At 34.7% G+C, this 21,636-nt stretch overlaps 2 protein-coding genes and 1 long non-coding RNA gene across 7 annotated transcripts; 1 reads left to right on the top strand and 2 right to left on the bottom strand.

The window, feature by feature from the left end:
• Nucleotides 1-815: 815 nt before the first annotated feature.
• Nucleotides 816-1,673, bottom strand: LOC124916349. Its single transcript, XR_007096877.1, has 2 exons — nucleotides 1,451-1,673; nucleotides 816-1,166 (listed from the first exon to the last, which is right to left on the bottom strand). It is a non-coding gene; the product is annotated as an uncharacterized LOC124916349 (long non-coding RNA).
• Nucleotides 1,674-2,959: 1,286 nt separating this feature from the next.
• Nucleotides 2,960-4,349, top strand: LOC124921544 (putative WEB family protein At1g65010, chloroplastic). The gene has a single exon (XM_047462217.1). The coding sequence runs from the start codon at nucleotides 3,114-3,116 to the stop codon at nucleotides 4,191-4,193; it is 1,080 nt and encodes a 359-aa protein (XP_047318173.1). The 5' UTR covers nucleotides 2,960-3,113; the 3' UTR covers nucleotides 4,194-4,349.
• Nucleotides 4,350-12,575: 8,226 nt separating this feature from the next.
• LOC124930267 lies at nucleotides 12,576-19,369 on the bottom strand. 5 transcript variants are annotated; one of them, XM_047470648.1, is made up of 4 exons: nucleotides 19,247-19,369; nucleotides 19,104-19,167; nucleotides 18,521-18,869; nucleotides 12,576-13,722 (listed from the first exon to the last, which is right to left on the bottom strand). In XM_047470648.1, the coding sequence occupies exons 3-4, from the start codon at nucleotides 18,819-18,821 to the stop codon at nucleotides 12,809-12,811; spliced, it is 1,215 nt and encodes a 404-aa protein (XP_047326604.1). In that variant the 5' UTR covers nucleotides 18,822-18,869; nucleotides 19,104-19,167; nucleotides 19,247-19,369; the 3' UTR covers nucleotides 12,576-12,808. The 5 variants fall into 5 exon arrangements, with proteins under 5 accessions (XP_047326604.1, XP_047326578.1, XP_047326592.1 ...); XM_047470622.1 differs by having other exon boundaries at nucleotides 18,521-18,872; nucleotides 19,247-19,368; XM_047470636.1 differs by lacking the exon at nucleotides 19,247-19,369 and having other exon boundaries at nucleotides 18,521-18,876; nucleotides 19,104-19,220.
• Between the last annotated feature and the right edge of the window lie 2,267 nt (nucleotides 19,370-21,636).

Raw genomic sequence — 21,636 nt, 5'->3', positions numbered from 1 at the left:
ATCTTTTTTTCATTTCTTTTCTTCTTCTTCTCTCTCTTCTCCCCTCTTCTCCTCCTTCTCTCTATAGGAGGCGGCTTCTGCGGCGACGATGAGCACCACGACGAGCACCACGACGAGCACGAGCATCCCACTTGGTACGTTTATTCTCTTCAAGTTTCATATCTTCATGTTTTTGTTGTTCGTTTATCATCTTCACATCTGCATTTTCGAATCACTGTTTTTGTTTTTGAATCTGCATCTGCACCACGATGAGACTTAGCGTTTCGCTAAGCCTTAGCGTTTCGCTAAGCCTTAGCGTTTCGCTAAGCCTTAGCGTTTCGCTAAGCCTTAGCGTTTCGCTAAGACCTTCTCGTTTCTTTCTTAATCATCAATCACATCTATTTACCCCGATCTGCAGTTTTAGCTAAATCTTATGCTGACTTTTATGGCCAAAAGCAGAGTCTGGATTGAAATATTGCTTATTCAATTAATGTGTCAGTTGAAACCTGAGGAAGGTCCAGATTATGAAATAAATGTGGTTCCTTTAATTGTTTCTTCAACTAATACCTTACCAGTTTTTTTTCTTATGCTTTAGATGATGTCTTACTTTCCTTTAATGTCTTAGATGATGTCTTACTTTCCTTTAATGTTTCAAGTTAAAAGTTTTTTCTTTGCATACTTTCATTACAATCATAATGATGTTTTAAACCAAAATTTATTCATAGTGTTCCTAATGATGTTTTAAACCAAACTTTTAAATATATGTTATATTACTAAACAAAACTTTCAATTTTCTTGTTGCTATTTTACTAGCATCTTGTCTTGGTGTAGCATTCTGGATTGGAATTCAGTATTTTTTTCAGATTAACAAATAACAACTCTAGATATAGTCGATGTAATCTTTGTGTTTAGCATTGTTTTTATGAAAAAATCTTTTTAAAAAGAAGCATATTTGGACACCGTTGGACACAAAATTACAGAGGTTATATAACTACCTATATAAGTATATATAATGAGAACATGTTCTAAGAGTTACATCAGCCTAGTAGTAGTATTCTCATTCGTGGTTAGGAATGATCTTTATTGAGAGGTTTCAAGTTGATGGTGTGGGCAAGGCCTCTCCGGTTCTCCTCTAGTCCACATGATTATGAGATCTCCTCGTTTTCTTTCCAATGTGAACAAAGTGCCTGCATAGACAACAACAACCCATGAATTATGAGGTATCAAATGAAGTAAAAAAGGAAAAACTATAATTTAGATCTTGATAAGAGAAAATAATTGGTAATTTTCCAATAAGATCTTGATTATGAAAGTACAAATAAGCTGAATGAGTATAACCAAATGAAGTAACCAAAACTACACTATCTGGATCATAACCAAAGGAAGAAAAATCACTTTTAATTTTATGTTTGGTAATTTTCCAACAAGATTGTGAATTTGTGAGTATGATGATAGAGATAGTGACAAATACCTAATCCATATGCAATCATTGCCCATAAGAAATATCCTGCTCTGAGATTCTTCTTTGATAACCAGTCAAACCTCTTCATATGCGCGCCTTAGCGTTACGCTAAGTGCTTAACGAAACGTTAAGTGCTTTGCGTAACGCTAAGTGCTTAACGAATCGCTAAGTGCTTAGCGAGACGGGAGACGCGAATCTTCCCTGAAACGGAACTCTAATGAGCTGCAAATATCATCATGAACAATAATGAACCAAAATATCAACCAATATGAAGAATAATGAACCAAATATCAACAAATATCAACAAATATCAACAAATACCAACAAATATCAACCAATATCAACCAAATATAAACAAATATTAACCAATATGAATAGATTAAACGATTTAGGGTTAGAGTTTGGGTTTGAAACATGGATGTGTATGATGAAAATCGATTCAGGTTAGGTTAAGTTTACTTATCTTTCATTTGATGTTGTTTTCCGTAGGCGCCCTCGCCGTCGCTTCGCCGCCACTGTCGAAGTTTCGCCGCCGCCGCCGACGAACAAGAACAGAGAGAGAAGAGAGAGGAGAGAGAGGAGAGAGAGAAGAGAGAGAAACGAAATGAAGAAAATGAAAAAATTTTAGTACATATATTCACACTGTTTCACTTCGCGTTTCGCGAAATCCCTTCGCGTTACGCGAAAAGGGTAATTTCGTCTAAAAAAAATAAAGTGGTCACCAGATCAAATTTATTATTGGGTGACCACGGAGGCAAATAACCCAATTTTTAGGGTCATTTCGTCCAATTTCCCGTTTGCTGCACTTAATAAACATATTATTTATTTTGTCTATATATTTTTTGTTCTCATATTTTGGGGTTTATAAATAATTAATTTGAGATAAGAATACAATATTTATCTCAATTTATTTATTTTAATTTCTTTTAGTCTTTAAAATTAATTTGGGATAAAATAAATACAACATTTATCTCAAAATTATTTTATTTTATTTTTCTTGACCTTTATTCTAATTAATTAGTATAGTAATTATTTTAATTATTATTTAATTATGATTTTACTTTAATTTTAATTATTTTGAATTTATTAATTTAAATTAATTAATTTTGAAATTTTAGTTTTTACCTGTATTGATTTATTCTCCCATCATTATATTAACTAAAACGAGTTTGTATGTGTAATAACTTAAAAAAAAATATTGCCTAAAAAAAATTTCAAATTTTTTTAATCTTTATTATTGAAATATTATTTTTTGTAATTTTATCATATTATTTTATATCTAAATTCTAATCTAGTTATTTTGATTTTTAAATATTATTTTATATTATTTATAAATTAATTTTTTATATGTAATTTTTTATTTGAATTAATAAGAATTCACTCTTCATTAAAATATTAAAAATTTAATAACTGAAAATAATAAAATGGAAATAGTGAAAATTTTGTCTAAAACCCTAATTTGTCTATTTCCCCCCCGCCGAAATCCCAATCAGGAAGGTATAGAAGACAGAGCATTTCTTCATTTTCATAGCAATTAGTTTCAAATCTCTCCCGAAATCTTCTCTCTTTTGATTTCTCGAGACATATATAGTATCTTTATTACCAGTATCAACTGAGAGTGTGGTTTAATTTCTTGTAATCTTAGGTGGTGTTTCAGCCAGTTGAATTGAGAATGGAAGATGAAACGATTATCAACGGCGGAAGCAGGACGGTGGATATTTCCGGGAATGACGATCGTGAGGAAGATTTCGTCGATTTTAACGTTGGAAATGGCACGGAATCATCTGGGTTGGTGCAGAAAATCGAGGTACTTGAGCAAGAGAAACAAAATTTGTCTGAGGAGAACGAATTGATGAGACATAAAATCGAGAAACTGAAGGCCGAGGCAGAAGCATTGGAGACAGAAAAGGTGGAGTTGAAAAGAAGGGTAGATATGTCTGAAGCGGAGAAGAAGAAGCTGCAATTAATCTCAATCAGGGTGGCTGAATTAGATAAGGAGGTCTCTGGATTGCAGCAGGACTTGGTCTCATCGATGGCAGTGGGGGAAGAGACGAATAAGGAGTTGATTCAATTGAAGAAAGCTTTTGAGGAGATGAAGAAGATTGAATCGGAGAAGAATTGTAAGTTTGGTGATCTTGAGAAGGAAAGAAATTTGTTAGTGGAACGTATTCACAACGATGATGAGGGAGTGAGGGAAGCCAAGGAACATGGAGAGGCTAGAGTTAAGGAGATGGAGAAGAAAATTGAATCTCTAGAGCATAGAGAAGACAGTGTGAAAAGCGACAGATTCACGATAGAGCAGGAAACAAAAGCCAAAATGGTTGAGAAAGATGCAGAACTCCTTAGATTGAAAACTCAGATTGAGGATTTGGGTTCTGCTGGCGTGAGGAGTGATTCGGAGCTGGAGAGGTTGAAGAATGAGAATGCAGAGCTAGAGATTGTGAAGAACGAACTAGAAGCACATGTAAAGAAATCCGAGAGGCAGGCAAAAGAGATGGAACAGATGGTAGATAAACTGAACAAGGAATTGGAAGCATCAGAATCAATTGTCAATGGTCTGAAGGAAAAGGAAAATGAGGTACATGATGATGTTGATGGCAAAGTGGTGATCGTGAGTAAGGATGATCCTGAAGTTGGGCTGAATGGATTGTCAGGCATGAAGCTTCAATGGCCTGTGGTTGCAGCGACAACCGGAGTTGCAGTTGCTGCTGTGGCAGCTTTTTGTTACCTTCGTTATGTCAAGCAGTCGTAAAAGAAAGAAGAAGAAGATGAAACCTTCAGGTTTGGGTTGCTTTCATTTTGCTTGTACCAAATGACTGAATGAGTTTGCCTTGTTTTCTAGTTTATGCAAACCATTTTTAACATAATTCAAAAGGTTTGTTGTAGTTTTGGAAAAATTATACTAGTACTTATTGATTATCTGAATGTCTGAGAAATTTGACAAAAAATGTGTTTCCAAGTGAACCCATCATGACCATTAATCATAGTATTCAAGTTAACTGCAATTTTGAATGTAAAGTGTAGAGTAATTGGAGAGTTTTGAAGCAATACATTCAGTACACATTTATTATGAATAAAAGAAATCAATCATGCGCGCGTCATTATTAGTAAGCCTTACCATGTTTTTCTCGTGGGTCTCTACTATATATGTCGTGTCCATCCTTTGTCACTCTTCCATGCCTATCATTTCTGTGATGCTGCTGCTGCTTATTGTGGTCGACTCTTTTGTTTCCCCAAGCTTGTTTATTAAACATTTTGTTCGCTTCCAAAGTGGCTGCAGCTTTAGCAGCCTTGACCTTTTTCTTTGTTTTTGAAGAAACCACCATAGTGAACCCAATAGTGTCGTTTGCATCATCATCAACTTGAGAATTAGTTGTCTTACCATCTTTTGCTTCTTCTTCTGCTTCTTCTACTTTTTCTTCCTCCTCCTTTGAATGAGGTTTGTTACTCTTACCAACAGTAATACTAGCATAGCTTCTTCTTTCATTAGTCTCAAACAAAGCTCGCGAGACTTCTTCTCTAGGAGCAGTTACCATTTTCGGCTGCTGCTTCTCAGGCACTACTTGTACTGTATAGTTACTTAAACTGTCATGATAAGCCTGACTCAGGATGACATGAAAATGAGATTGGTCTGCAGTAACTTGTACTCTTATGGGGGAAGCACACGTAGGACAATCGTGAAACTGAGCAGCAGTTCTTTGTGGGGCTTGATTGTATGAAAAGGGAGATGGCTGCAGTAAGGATGGAGCATTTGGGATGTTATAATTGTTAGTTGGAGCTGGAGGGAATGGGATGACGTGGGCTGGAGGGTGGGTTGGAGGGAATGGGTTGACGTGGGTTGGACGATAATCTTGATTATGATTAGGGTAATCGGGATGATCTTGATTATGATTAGGTAAACGTGGTGGGTTTGAAAGCATTGGATTGTGAAGTTGAATATTTTTGTTGGTATCAGTTGGATACAGAATGCCTCGGCTTTGAGATGATGATGGTGGTGACAAAGGTTTGCCATAGAAACTCCCTCGGGAAGATCCATAGGAACTTCCAATAGAATTTCTGATGTTTAGATTATTCAATCCTCCGAAGAAATCGAAAGACATCCTTGTATGCCAATTCCTTACAAGCTAATGGTATTTTACAGTTTGCCTGCTAAGATCACGAAAGAAAAACATATCATTCTTTAATTGTTAGAATCAAGTGGAATCAAACTGTATTTGATAGAAAGATGACAAAAAAAATGGTGCTGTTTTCTTCTGTCCTTACCTCCGGGGGAGATGGAACTGAAGATGGGAAATCTGGGGAATGGGAATATCGACAACCTATGACATTTACAAAAGAGTAGACTTTTTAGAGTTGACCTGAAAGAAAGAAAGAAAGAAAGAAGGTGCCAAACTTAGGCTGAGTTACAAACATATATATATTTCCATTAGTCAAACTTGCAGATGAGGAGTAGCCCGGACGTGGGGTTTTCATTTTATTAGTGATTTGATCAAATGAGAATTAAAAAATATATCCAAAATCAAACCACCTTGTCACAAATCTAATACTATATACACCTCTTCGTTAAAATTAGTATTGATTCTTATCATATTAGTGTTAAAAGTTTTTGTGTGAAATATAATTATATTTTATTTGGTATGAATGTATAAGATGGTTAATTAAATTATAGTAATTAGTATTTAGAAATGATTAATATGTGACTCCTTAGGTGTGATTTGTGAAACGTGATTTCAGACCTCCTCTTTCAAACTTCATAATTTGGGATTTTTTACGGTTAAAGTTATATAAAAATAAAGTTTTTTCTTAACAATTTTAAACGTAATTAACTTATTTAACGTGAAATTTATAAATAAATAAATAAAATATTCATTCACTAATTTAACTACTAAATTTCAGATAACTGAGAGTTTTGACTACAGATTTTTTGAAATTTGATATTAAAATTCTTAATTCGCTGAAATTCGATAGTTAAATTAGTGAAATTATTATTTTTTTATTTATTTATAAATAATTTTAACAATAAATTATGAGTTTTGAAAAAAAAAAATACAAATTCAATTGAAACTGGTAGGAGCCTTACTTTGACAATTCAACATCATATTTATATTTCATAATTATTCAAACAAATCATATCACTATTTTATAAAATTTTATTTTTTATTAATTTTAAAAATTGTTCATTTATATTAAAAATGATAAGAACGGTTTAAGCACAATGACAAAGCATGATATGACATGAGAAATAAAAAATGTAATAAAATCATGTTGCCTAATAGATTACCGAGCTCGTAAATTCTCGAAAAACAATTAACTCCCTGACCGACTCCACCGGCTTTCTGAAACGAATTTTAGAAAGTGTCGTAATAACATTATTATGAATTATACGCATCGAACGATTACAGTCATTACAGATTCAACGATTTTTCTCAAATTAAATAGTCCACTAAAAAATAATTGAGATAATAACTCAAATACGTAAGTCTACCATATCAAACGTCTCAATCCAAATATTCTACTAAATATCCAAATACTCGGACATCACATACTGAGTTGTTACAATTTTTCAAAAACCCGATTGAAAAGAAAACTGTAATTTTTTGTTGTAGCTTTCCTTTATTCAATTTTATGATTTAGTTTAGTTCGAAATATTTAACGTAACAATTGCAGTTTGATTTAATGTCTAAACCATATTAAAACTGAAACGCCTAAATTCAAATTTTTGGAGTTTCGCTTTTTTTAGTTTTTGTTCTTCATCATGGTCGTGCTTGGGTTGTTTAAACGTGATAGAAATATTTCTAATGTAGCTTAATAACGCATAGTTAAAAGGAAAAGCAACAAAAGTCCCTCTTTAAACAATGACATATTTACTTATTGAAAATATTTTGATTTTCAAGTTCACGGGTGTAATTGTATTTGGATTGTTGTTAGAAAATTGTACATTGTTTTGTGTTAGGTGTTAGTTTAGAATGAGTAGGCATCGAGTTGAAATTGGGGAAAACAAAAAAAGAGTTTTAAAATTTTTCAACATGTTGTCCCGGTAAATGACCGAAGTTCTTGATCGCGGTTTGATTTTCGATAGAAAACTAGTTCGCAACTGAGATTTTTGGCATGCTTTTTGACTGAGAGCAAAACAGTCATCCGAACGTGTTTTTGAACGCCCGATTAAAAGAAACAGGCCCACCGAGAAAAAAAAAATGAGAAGGGTGAGGAGGGGCGTCCGACCTAGGCTCCCGGGACCCCATTAATTTCCTTTTGTTTTACTACTGTTTGAGTCGCCCGTGTCCGCCTACCCCGTGCTGTTGAATACCCTACTGGTCGATTGACCAGCCCGAACCGCCCACCTACCGCGTCTGTGCGCCCAGATCCGTTTGCTGTCCCGCCGCTAGCTGGCCTAATTGTTGTTCACATTTTTACAACTTCTTTATTATTTACTTTTAAAATTTTAAGTTTCGATTCATCTTTAGGCATTTACATTAAGATATAATAAATGAATAAGGTGTAAAATAATACTTTACCAAAAATTTATAATAGAGATTGTCATCAAATGACGGACATGTGAGACATAGTGTTAATGTAACTAGGGGTGTAAATGAGTCGAGCCGCTCGTGAGTGGCTCGGTCAAAGTTCGATTTGAGTTCGGTCAAAATCAAATTCGAGCCGAGCTCGAGCCAACTCGTTTAATATTCGAGCCGATTTCGAACTTAGATAAGACTCGCTTGATGGTTCGTCGAGTTTTTTCGAGCCTAAACATATAAACTTTTTTTTTTTATTATATTTTACTTTTTAATCAAAACTTGAAACATACTCTCATAAGTCTATTTATGGTCTTATTGCTTATGGCCTCCCCAAAATATATTTATAAATTAAAAAATATATGTTATATAATATTTATAAAGAAATAAATAAATTTGGTATTAATTTAATTACATAGACATAACTTTAAAAAATCAAAACAAAATATAATTATACTATAATATTATTTAATATATGCAATCTCAATATATTATATTTTATAAAATATAAAACTATAAAATATTTTTATTAAGATATATCAAATAATATTTATAAATTAAAAATATATATTATATAATTTTTTATAAATTATAAGAAAATAAATAAATTTAATATTAATTTAATTAAATAAACACAACTTTTGAAAATTGAATCAAAATATAATTATTCTGTAATAATATTTAATATATATACAATCTGAATAAATTATATTTTATAAGATATAAAATTACTTTTATTTCACTATAAAGTGTTTTATTTTTCACAATAAACATAATAGAGTCTAATATATTTTCAAGTTAATCTCAAATACAATACACGACTTGAAGTATTCTTCTCAAACTTGTTTTAACATATAACTCTCTTAGGTATTCTACGTGTATTCTTACGCGAACCAATACGTCAATTCTTACGTGAATGAAGTCCTGACTGAGGAAGAATTACGAGGCGTAAAACAAAAAAATACACGGAGGGGTTTACAGTCGATGAATGGACTCTTGACTTTCATTATGGTTTTTTTATATAAGAAATTAATATATAAATATATTTAAATTCGAGTCTTTCAAGCTGAACTCGAGCCTATGGTTATATGATCAAGCCGCCGAGCCAATAAAAAACGAGTCGAGCCAAACTCGAGCCAGTGCTAATTGAGTTCGACTCGGCTCGTTTACATCCTTACGTGTAACTAAATATCGAACTAAGAACAAAATCTCTAAAATTTGTTTGTACATTCAATATATTTTTATTTTCTATTTTTTAGAGAAACAAATTAAGCAATACTTTAAAAAAATCAAAACTAGTCAAATCTGAACTTTTATACGAGCTCTAATCGTGTCTATCATTTTATTTTTTCGTATCACTCAAGATAAATGTGAGTCATAGGGAGACGATTATCGAGCTGAGATACGATCATCAATATGAAAGATTTTGGTGTTACATTTATATTATTAATTTTTTTTATAATATATAATTTTTGTTTATAGTAAAACTATGTAACTCTTCAAACCAATTATAGTCTTTTCACTTTTTTATTTATTATCAATATATTTAAAAAATGGTTTGAAAGCCCCTTTTCACTTTTTTGATTATAAGACTATCCACAGCAGGGTGTCAAATAAGGTATCAAATGAGTGTTAAAATAATATCAAATGGTGCAGCAGAGTATCAAAATTAAGTGTTATCAAATTTTGATACATGACCAAATTTGATGTGGCCCAATCATAGCGTGCCAAGTGGCAGCGCTAGTGGTTACTTTTTTGTTTTTGTTTTCTTTTTTAAATACACTTTTACATAATAATTGATCAAAAATATATATATATATATATCATTATTTTTTATTTTTCGAGATCTATAAATAGAGACTTGGTTTGTGTCATTTGGACACCAAAAAATTTCTGAAATTTTCCACCATATTATCATCCTTGTTTGTATCACATTTCTTTTGAAATCTTCAAACTCTTTCATGGATCCTTCACAAAACTATAACTTCTTTCCAAATTACTTCTCAAATCAAGCTCAAAACCCAAATATACAACCTTCGAACCAAAACATGATGAATTACCTATGGTTAAAAAAAATGAAATTATGTATAAATGATGTGAAAGTGAGAGAAAGTGAAAAAGTAATTTTGATACATTGAATAACACTTTGCTGTAGGATATGCTAAAAAGTGGGTGTTAAAATAGGTGTTAAGCTGACGCGGCAGAGTATTAAATGAAAAATTTGATACCTTGCTCTGAATAGTCTAAGTGATGAAATCGGTTATTGCGATACATAAAAATTTATCGCACGGAAATGATTATCGTGTGAAAATGAACGCAAACAAAATATATTATTTACATATCCATTTATAGAGAGGATATAAGGGTTGAAATAGGTTTATTTGAATAAACATGAGATATTAAAAAAAAAGAGTTGATTTTTAAGGTGAAGAGATAGAGGAGTATTAATATATAAGAAAAAGAAAATATAAAAAAAAGAAATTAAAAATATTTATATTTTAAATAATGATTTAGTAATATAATTGATGAGGGAATGAAATTTGAAATGTTTTTTTAGTTTACTTAAAAATAGTTTTAAAAAATTAGGCTAAACAACTTCATATTTTTTTTTAGAAAATTTATACAAGTACTTGTTAATTTTTTTATGTATGTCATCCAACCCTATTTAATTGAGATTTGGATAAGAAATTTGTCAACAAACGATTGTTTTCAATTGAACCCCATATCATGATCATTAATTGAGTGCTATTTTATGTTAAAGATTGATATTTGATAAATGAATCAAATATTCTTAGGGAAGAATGTCAATTTTATCTACAAAGTTGGATGAAGGTGTCAAATTTATTATTAAAGTTGTAAAATTCTATTTATATATATAATCTTGACAAAAAGTGTCAAATTTATTTTTTTTAACAGAATTATTTAACGATGTTAAATTTTTGTTGACATGGCATTGCCACACATATTCACATATTTTATATAGATATATATATATATATATATTATAATCCAATTTTCATTTCAAACATACTTTTATCATACAAATAAAATAAATTAAAATGTTAAACCTCTTTAATCCGACGAGTGCACAACAGTTTTGAAACCAAACGACAACGCCCTCTACAAGTTTCACCTTTCTTATAGGATTTAGGGTTTCAGATTTTTTCATCGCTTCTACTTTTCTATTTCCTTCCCGCATAATTCCACTGTCGACTGAAATTCTCATTCCGCCTATTCCACCGTCGACTGAAATTCCCTTCTGTACAGTTACCGCCGCCGTCTGATCTTCTGCATCATCACTTCAGTTCAAATGATGGCAGATTTACATTAAGGCACCCAATGATTTACAATGTCATCAAATTAATTAGTTTAATTTGATCTGAATAATTCATGTTTTCTTAGTTGTTGTATCTGATCTTTAGCTTAATTGGTTCAATTTTATGATCACCAGTAACAGTGTTTAAGGAATGAGAATGAGAGTGTTGTTCGGATCTTTTGCCCAATGTTTGTTCAATTTTACTATTATTTGCTTCTTTCAATTCTATTTAGGATCTAAGATCTTCCAATCCACTTCAACTTTCAGAGTCACTATGCCTGACAAGGATACTAAAAGATCTACACATGACATCAATGGCCAAGGATACTCGATGATTATTTCAACGGCGCAAAATTTAAATGGATCTCGCATGAGGTGAAATCATCGGAGTCGAGAAGATTCTCAAGATTTTTACTCTCAAGTTTTAGAGGACAGTAGAAGAGAGGATACTTGCTATATGGTCCTTCGGGCACCGAAAAATCGAGCTTGATCGCTGCGATTGAGAATTACCTGAATTTTGATATCTATATATGATCTGGAGCTGACCTCTATTCATGGTAACTCGAATATGAGGAGACTGTTGATTTGACGGCGAACAAGTCGATTCAAAGTTATGGAAGATATTTTGCAGCCTTGATCTGGACTCTGGAGGATAGATATTGGAGGAGGACGTGGTACATTGGCGGCTGAGAAAGAGAAAGTCCGCCAGATTAATTGAGAGGAATGAAGGTATGAGTTAGGGATCTGGTGACGAGATCGGAATTACATTGGCGGCTGAGAAAGAGAAAGTTTTCTCGGAGGATTAATTAAGAGGAACGAAGGTATGAGTTAAGGATCTGGTGACGAGATCGGCGGCAACGGGATAACAATTAGAAGTCGGAAAGTTGTGAAATTTGGAAAACATGAATGAAGGGATAACATTGAAGTCATGTTTAAATGATTAAATTGGGTTATAAAAAATATGTATATATAAAATATGTTAATATGACATGGCTGCCATGTCAACAAAATTTTAACGCCCGTTAAATAATTCTGTTAAGAAAAATAAATTTGACACTTTTTGTCAAGATTATATACATAAATAGAATTTTACGACTTTAATAATAAATTTGACACCTCTCTGTCCAACTTTGTAGATAAAATTGACATTCTTCCCAATATTCTTACTATGTCATAAATCCCTTTAACATTCAATTCAAAACAAAATTCATGCAAAAAAATACCTAAAAATAAATCATAAATATAGTAACTTTAATTCTCACTAAGTACACTCTGATTAAACGGGGTCATGATGGTGAGAGTCATGAGATAGTCACCAAAATAAAACGGGATCACAACAAAACAGAGCTATTAACCTTTAAAATTGTTACTGCAAATTACACTAATCAACACAGTGTTCAATACATCTTCCATGCAATTTTGAGTGTTAAGATTTAAGAATAGAACCATCTCAATAAACTATAAATAAAGAAGAGTAACAAATCTCATTTATTGACCGAAAACAAACAAACAAACAAACAAATTCCCAACCAACTGACCTTAAGCTTTTGTCGCCTTATCATGGCCTTCTTTTGGAGGTCCTCTATGTATGTCGTGTCCATGATCCTTTGCCACTCTTCCATGTTTATCATAACCATGATCTCTTGACCCTCCCATACCACGTTTATCATGATCACCCCCAGCCCCTCTTTGATCTCTTTGTGGCCCCCTGCGATGTTTATTAAACATTCTTCTCACTTCAGCAAAGGCTGCAGCTTTAGCTTCAGCCTTCACCTTTTTCTTTGTTTTTGAAGAAACCACAGTAGTGAATCCATTACCATCATATGCATCTTCAACTTGAGGATTAGTTGTCTTATTATCTTTTCCTTCTTGATCCTCCGAATCAGGTTTGTCGTTGTTTGTGTTTGTTTCCTCTTCCTCCAACGACGGTTGATTGTTTTCCTCTTCAGAAGAAGGTTTGTTGTCGTTCATAGTCTTACCAGCAGTAATACTAGCATAGCTTCTTCTCATTTCTTTAGTCTCAACTAAAACTCGTTTTACTTCTTCACTATGAGCAGTTACCATTTCCGGCTTCTTTTCAGGCACTATTACCATTTCGTTACTCAAACTGTCCTCCTCCTCCTCCTCCTCATCAGTCTCTGGATGTGTTCGAGTGATTGATTCTGGAGCAGGGGAGTACACTTGAGCTCCATTTATGACAGCCATTGCGTTTCTTCTAGCAGTAGCAGCCGGAATCAAGGTAACATGATGATAGGATAGGTCTGCAGTCACTTGTACCATTATGGGTGAAGCACATGAAGGACAACCGTGAAAGTGAGCTGAGGTTCTAGGTGGGACTTCATTGTATGAAAATGGAGGTGCCTGTACAAATGGACCATTTGGGATGTTATAACTGGTAGTTGGATGCACTGCTGATCTAGGTTGTTCGTTTGGGATGACATAGGGTTGTTGACTATTAGTATATTGTATATATCTTGTTACCTTGTTTAGATTCCTAGATTAGTGGGTTACCTTGTTTAGATTCCTAGATTAGTGGTTTACCTTATTAAGAGTCTTTTGACTAGTATATATTGTAACATTGTTTATCAATAATAACCATGGGATTAATTTCTATCATGGTATCAGAGTAAAGATCCTCTCAAGATCATCAATCGAATTTTTTTTCTCTTCCTCCCACCTTGCTGCCTCACGCACAAACTTCTAATGTCTGTCCCACCTACTAATTCAGACTCCTCCTCCAATCAAAGTCAGACGCCCACCACCATGTCTGTTTCTCAATACCACTCTGCTTTCTCTGTTAACAATCTCCGCTCCATAATTCCTATCACCCTAGAGATGGGTAGCGAGGAATATCTCTCTTGGGCAGACCTTCTCGAAAACCACTGCTTGATTCACAATGTTTACGAACATCTCAAACCAAAAACTCCCAACGCCTCCGAAACACCTTCAACATCTTCCGAGACCGACTCTCTTCTGTGGAAACGCCTTGACGCCCTTGTCAAGCAATGGATATTTGGAACAATATCCAAGGATCTACTAAACACGATCCAAAAACCTGGTATGACGGCTGCTCAGGCTTGGGAACGTTTAGCGAATATATTTCAAGATAACACAGGTTCTCGCGCTATGTATCTTGAAAATAGGTTTTCTCAAATTCGTCTCAATGATTTCCCAAACATGAGTGCTTATTGCACTGAATTGAAGATGATTGCGGATCAACTTGCTAATGTTGATTGCCCCGTTTCTGAAAATCGACTGGTGTTGCGTCTACTTGGGGGTTTGAATGAAAACTACGAAACAATCGCCACCATAATAAGTCAAAAGAAGCCTCTCCCATCTTTCTACGATGCTAGATCTGATTTGCTCCTTGTTGAAACAAGGAAGGATGAATTCGTCCACACAAACACCTCTTTTATTGCCTCGGACGATCGTAGCCAAGGCCGCGGAAACAACTCTAGCCAATCAGCCCGTGCTACCGGCCAGCAGCAGCAGCAGGGCACCTCTAGCGCGCAGGAACAGGCCGGCCAGGGCCGAGGACGCAGCCAGCGCGGCAGAGGACGCGGTCGCAAAACCAGCCGCACATACCACCAGCAGCAGCAATTCTGGGCACCTCCTGGCCAACAGCAATGGGCACAGTGGGCGCCTGCGGGCTGGACAGCACCCCCTTGTCCCTACCCGACACAACAGATCTGGCCGCAGCAGCAAAGCGCCCCCTGGCACGCATCTGGTCAACAGCAACAAGGCGCCTCCTGGCGCGGTTCTGGCTATCAGCAGCAACACACTCGGACAGCAGGAGCAGGCGTACTCGGTTCTCGGCCACAGCAGGCCTACATGGCTGAGACGAGCCAGCAGCAGCCCCAAAGTTACGTTGCAACCGATATCAATCAGGCGATGCACACTTTATCCCTTACTCCGCCTGACGATACTTGGTACATGGATTCGGGAGCAACTTCACACATGACACCCAACTCAGGTAGTCTCTCGCCTTATTCTAATTTAAATTGTGTTAAAAATATCATTGTTGGGAGTGGACAGGAAATCCCGATTCGCGGTATTGGTAAAACTAACTTAAAACCACCCTTACCACCCTTACTTCTGAACAATGTTCTACATGCTCCCAAACTCATTAAAAATCTTATATCTATTCGTCGGTTTACTCGTGATAACAACGTCTCTGTAGAATTTGACTCACTTGGTTTTTCTGTAAAGGATTTCCAGACGGGGAAGGTTATCATGAGGAACAATAGCTCGGGGGATCTCTACCCACTCTCTCTGTCGAGCCAAAGCCAAAAACCCCCAACTAATTCTTCGTTTACTGCAATTTCGTCAAATTTATGGCATAATAGATTAGGACACCCCGGTGTCGATATTTTGCATTCTCTCAATAAATCAAATTCTATTTCTTGTAAGCCCGTTTTAGGGTCTAAACTCTGTGAGTCTTGCATCTTTGGTAAACAAGTTAAGTTACCATTTACCAATTCTGTCTCTTGTACTACTTCCCCATTCGATATTATTCATAGTGATTTGTGGACGTCGCCTGTGCTAAGTACAAATGGACATAAATACTATATTCTGTTTCTTGATGATTACACAAATTTCCTTTGGACTTTTCCAATTGGAAACAAATCCCAAGTATTCTCCGTCTTCTCTACACTTCAAAATCAAATTCAAACACAATTTCAAAAGCCCATTAAAACAATCCAATGTGACAACGGAACTGAATATAACAACAGTCAATTTCGTACATTTTGTGACAAAAATGGTCTACAATTTCGCCTCTCTTGCCCCTATACTTCTCCTCAAAATGGTAAAGCAGAAAGAAAAATACGCACCATAAATAACATGATTCGAACATTGCTTACTCATGCTTCTCTCCCGTTAAATTTTTGGCATCACGCCCTCGAAATGACCACTTATCTCCTAAATATTCTTCCAAATAAACAAATTCGAAATTTCTCACCCACTCAACTTCTATATAACCGAACTCCTTCTTACTCTCACCTAAAAATTTTCGGTTGTCTTTGCTATCCTCTTCTTCCTCCAACCACTATTCACAAACTTCATAAACGCTCTACCCCTTGTGTCTTTTTAGGATACCCCTCTAATCATCGCGGCTACAAATGCTACGACCCAGCCTCAAAAAGATTTATCATCTCTCGTCACGTCATTTTTGACGAAACAAAATTTCCCTTTTCTCTTGTCCAAAACCCAAACTCAACTCACCCATCTCAATCCGAACCAATAACCATCCCAATACACATCCAAACCCCGCCCATCACCGAGTCCATTTCCCCACCAAACAACACTCCATTACCGAGCCCATTATCAACTCAACACACTCCACCAAACCCACCATCACCCATCACCACTTCACCAGGCCCAAACCCAAACACGACCAGCCCGTCCACAAGACCAAACCGTCCAAATCATTCACCAACCATCATCAATCCAACACGGACAATACGAACCCGCGCAATGGATGGGATTGTCTGTCCAAAACGCATTTTCAATCTAAACACACTCACATCTCCATCGCCTATTCCCAAAAACCCAAAGTTAGCTTTATCAGACCCGAATTGGAAAGCCGCCATGGACGATGAGTTTAACGCTTTAATTAGTAATAAGACTTGGGACTTGGTTCCGCGTCCTCAGGGTGTTGATATTATACGATGCATGTGGATTTTTAAGCATAAAACTAACTCTGACGGCTCTTTTGAGAGGCATAAAGCCCGTCTTGTTGGTGATGGCAGGTCTCAGCAGATTGGAATCAATTGTGAAGAAACCTTTAGTCCTGTTGTCAAACCAGCCACCATACGAACTGTTCTGAGCATTGCTTTATCGAAGTCTTGGTCCATTCACCAAATGGACGTCAAGAATGCATTTTTACATGGTAATCTCAACGAAACAGTTTACATGCATCAGCCTTTCGGTTTTAGAGACAAAATCTTTCCCGACCATGTTTGTTTATTGCGCAAATCTTTATACGGCTTAAAACAAGCTCCTCGTGCTTGGTATCAAAGGTTTGCAGATTTTGTCTCTACAATCGGTTTTACACACAGCACGACTGATCATTCGCTTTTTATCTATCAACATGGGTCCGAAATTGCCTATCTACTCTTGTATGTTGATGACATTATCATTACGGCTTCGTCTGATCAGTTACGTCAGACTCTCATGAAAAGCTTAGGCGCAGAATTTGCTATGAAGGATTTAGGTAAATTAAGCTATTTCTTGGGAGTTGCTGTATCGTATACTAAGGATGGACTTTGTCTTAGTCAGAAGAAATATGCTGAAGAAATTATTGATCGTGCTGGAATGTCTACTTGCAAATCAACACAAACGCCGGTCGATACAAATGGCAAACTTGGAAAATCAACTAGTCCACCAGTCTCTGACCCCACTCATTACAGAAGTTTAGCCGGAGCACTACAGTATCTTACTTTCACACGTCCTGATATTTCATATGCAGTCCAGCAAATTTGCCTCCACATGCATGATCCGAAAGAGGCTCACTTGGCTGCCTTACACAGAATCATTCGATACTTACAGGGTACAAAGCACTATGGCCTTCATCTTTACAAATCCTCACTGTCTACACTCGTTTCATATACTGATGCAGACTGGGGAGGATGTCCAGATACCCGTCGCTCTACATCTGGCTATTGCGTCTTCCTAGGCGATAATCTTCTGTCTTGGTCGTCAAAACGGCAATCCACACTTTCTCGTTCTAGTGCTGAAGCTGAATATAGAGGAGTTGCCAATGTTGTCTCCGAATCCTGTTGGCTTCGCAATTTATTGTTAGAACTTCGTATCTCATTGGACAAAGCCACACTGGTCTACTGCGACAACATAAGTGCGATTTATCTCTCCCAAAATCCGGTCCAACATCAACGTACCAAACACATCGAAATGGACATACACTTTGTAAGGGAAAAAGTAGATAGAGGTAAAGTTCGCATTCTTCATATGCCTTCTCGTTTTCAAATCGCTGACATATTCACCAAAGGACTTCCGCGCATACTATTTGAAGATTTCAGAGACAGTCTCAGCGTCCGAGAATCTCCCGTTTCGACTGCGGGGGTGTATTAGTATATTGTATATATCTTGTTACCTTGTTTAGATTCCTAGATTAGTGGGTTACCTTGTTTAGATTCCTAGATTAGTGGTTTACCTTATTAAGAGTCTTTTGACTAGTATATATTGTAACATTGTTTATCAATAATAACCATGGGATTAATTTCTATCATTGACGATAATCTTGATGATGTTGATTATAAGGGTAAGCGTGAGGATGATCCCTAGGTAAAACTTCTGGGATTGAAATCATCGGATTATGATTGGTCCAAGAACCGTGACCATTGTTGACATGATCCTGCTGGCGATGAACGTGAACATTTTCATTGGTATCTCTTCGATCCTGAATGCTTCGATTTACTGGAGATGATAATGGTGATGAAGGTCCTTGATTAAAATCTCTGCTAGAGTAATTCCTTTCGTAAGTTCGTCCTTGGTTTAGATTATTCACTCCTTTGAAGAAATCCAAAGTCATCATTCGATGCAATTCTTTACAAGCTTATGTTTTGTTTTTCCTGCACTCTGCCTGCCTGCTATAAGATTAGGAAACAAACAAAAAAAAGGTGTGTCATTCTTTAATGAATTCCCACTTTATAGGAATCAACTGGGTCTGGATTTGAACACTTGATTACTTGAAACAGTTCATATTACAGCTATACTGGAATGAATAGTAGACGAAATCGATCATAACAGGCGATCCATCGATGGATCTATAAAGAAGAACAGTACCCATCAGAAGAGGAAATCAGTTTGAACTTACACTGGAGAGAAATTGAGCTACGACGGTGCTGCCATCTTGTTCGGTCGATCTGAATCTGGTTGACCTGAGACGGTATAGTATTATTAGAGATTCATGATTTGAGAAAGAAGTCTATATTAATGGAAGTGAGAGATGGGAAATACCGACGACCCTTTGCAGAAGAAGAAGAAGATACAATTCAGAGCTGCCTGCCGGAGAAGACTCGACGAAGACGAAGGAGCCAAGAAGGCGGAGGGGAATCGTATATATATATATATATATATATATATATAGTCAAACCTGCGATGCGTGAGTAGCCAGGACATGTATTTCTTTCCTAATTAGAAGAGGGGATATTAATTCATATTTAATTATAAATCTATCAATTATATATATATATATATATATATATATATATATATATATATATATATATATATATATATATATATATATATATATAAAACTTGTGACTAATTCAATATGGAATTTGATAAAATGACGTAAAGACTTATTTGACATAAGTGTGGCGCATAAAATTAAATATGTTGGTAACACTTTTTTTTAGACGATTTTGTCCCTGTCGCGAGACGCAACTGTCAATCGCGAGACGCAATTTTTTTTTCGTCTCGCGATTTCTGGTTGCGTCTCGCGATTGTGGACATCTCGCGACATGGGTAAAATCGTCTAAAAAATAAATAAAAAAGTGTCACCAACGCATTTAATTTTATGTGCGGGCACTTATATCAAATAAGACAATCTTTAGTGTAATTTCGTCAAATTTCTCAATCCAAGAGAGTGAGTTGTGACTTAAAGAAATTATTTTGATATCAAATCAAGACTATCTAAATTAATTTTAAACAACTTTAAAATATTTTATGATTATTCGATGTCATGCATGCTTCAGTTTTCGAGTTAATTTTAATGAGTTAGACATTTTTCATATTCTGTTTCAAATAGAAGAAGGGTAATGTTGGTAAATGTGTTGGGTTCAGAATTTGTGTTCTTTTGTGAACATATCATGATATGTCATTGTGTACTAAATTACGATCAAAGTTCTTTTGAGACCCAATTATCACTAAAATGAAAGGTAAACTATCTAGATTGAAAAATTAAATCTTGAAAGGGGTCGGTTAATCCTCATAAGAGTGCGTTGTCATCTATATATGATGTCTTTATTCATTTTTCTCAAGAGTGTGGCTGTAAAAATGAAAAGAATAATGTGTAAATTTTTATGAGGATCTTTTAACTCATCGTTTGTCATATATTTGTTAGAATATGGTTAAATGTTTTAAAGATCAAGGAAGTCTGAATATTAAATATCTTATTTCATTTAATAAAACTCTTCTATAAAAATGATGTAGTAGATTTGCAACGGAGACGAAAAGTCTTTGGACATCTATGATCAGATTTAAGTATGATCATTATTGGTCTAGTTGATTCGCCAAAATGTCTAATTATCTAGTAGAGTGTAGCATTTGGAGGAGAATTTATTTTACATGGAAAAGTTTTGTAAGTAGTCCAGATTCATTATGAGGATACTTTTCGATCAGTTTTTGAGATGACATTTGGTGTAATGTCAAAAGTCTAGTTACAACGTATCATGAGTTTACTTCCATTGCTATATGCAGAAATGTCATAGTTAAGGACATGTTTGATCATCAGTCTAATAGTTTCATTAGTCGAATTAGATATAATAGAGTTAATTTTGGTAGGATGCAGGTAAGTGTCCTCGTCTGAACAAGACATTATGTGTTGGATGGATATTAATAGTTTCCATGTTGTTGCTAAGATGATTTCATATAAATTTTGTTGGAAAATTTTTGAGAGTTAAAGATTCCATCAAAGATCTCATTTTTTAGATGAAGCGTTATTAATGGTGAAATTCTTATGGATGATATGTGCATTAAAAAATGTTATATTATAGTTAGTCGTTGTCCTATTAGTCACGGAGGTTGGATCGACAGCTCACTTATTTTTTCATTGTTGATGGGTGACTAGTATATGAATTCTTTTTGGAGTACTATTGTGATTCATTGAGTGATGTTTGAGGCTTTGGGTAGTTATTGAGAAGTTTGGATTGATGCAGTTGATATTGCATACCTACGTATTTGAGTTACTATCCCAATTATCTGGTTGAAGAGAAATCGTCGAACTTTTAATGATCATAGTCATCCGATTCGTATAATTTATAATGCTATTATTATGATGATTTATGCGATTCGTTCTAGAAAGTTTATAGAGTTCATCGAAGAGTTAATCGTTTTTTAATGAATTTGCAAACTCGATAATTTATTTAGTAATATTTTTTAATTTTTTATTTAATATAATGTAATGTTTTTGTTGTTTTGTTTAAAAGATTTTTAAATATACATTGATTTTTAAATATATATATATATATATATATATATATATATATATATATATATATATATATATATATATATATATATATATATATATATATAGTATTTAATTATTCACATATATATATATATATATATTTATATTTATATATATTTACTTGCATTAAAATAACTCATTTTGTAGAGTG

The sequence above is a fragment of the Impatiens glandulifera genome, chromosome 1 (assembly GCF_907164915.1).
Source record: "Impatiens glandulifera chromosome 1, dImpGla2.1, whole genome shotgun sequence".
Lineage (NCBI taxonomy): Eukaryota > Viridiplantae > Streptophyta > Magnoliopsida > Ericales > Balsaminaceae > Impatiens > Impatiens glandulifera.
The sequence above is the reverse complement of the archived record's forward strand: the minus strand, read 5'-3'. Positions and strand labels throughout refer to the sequence as shown.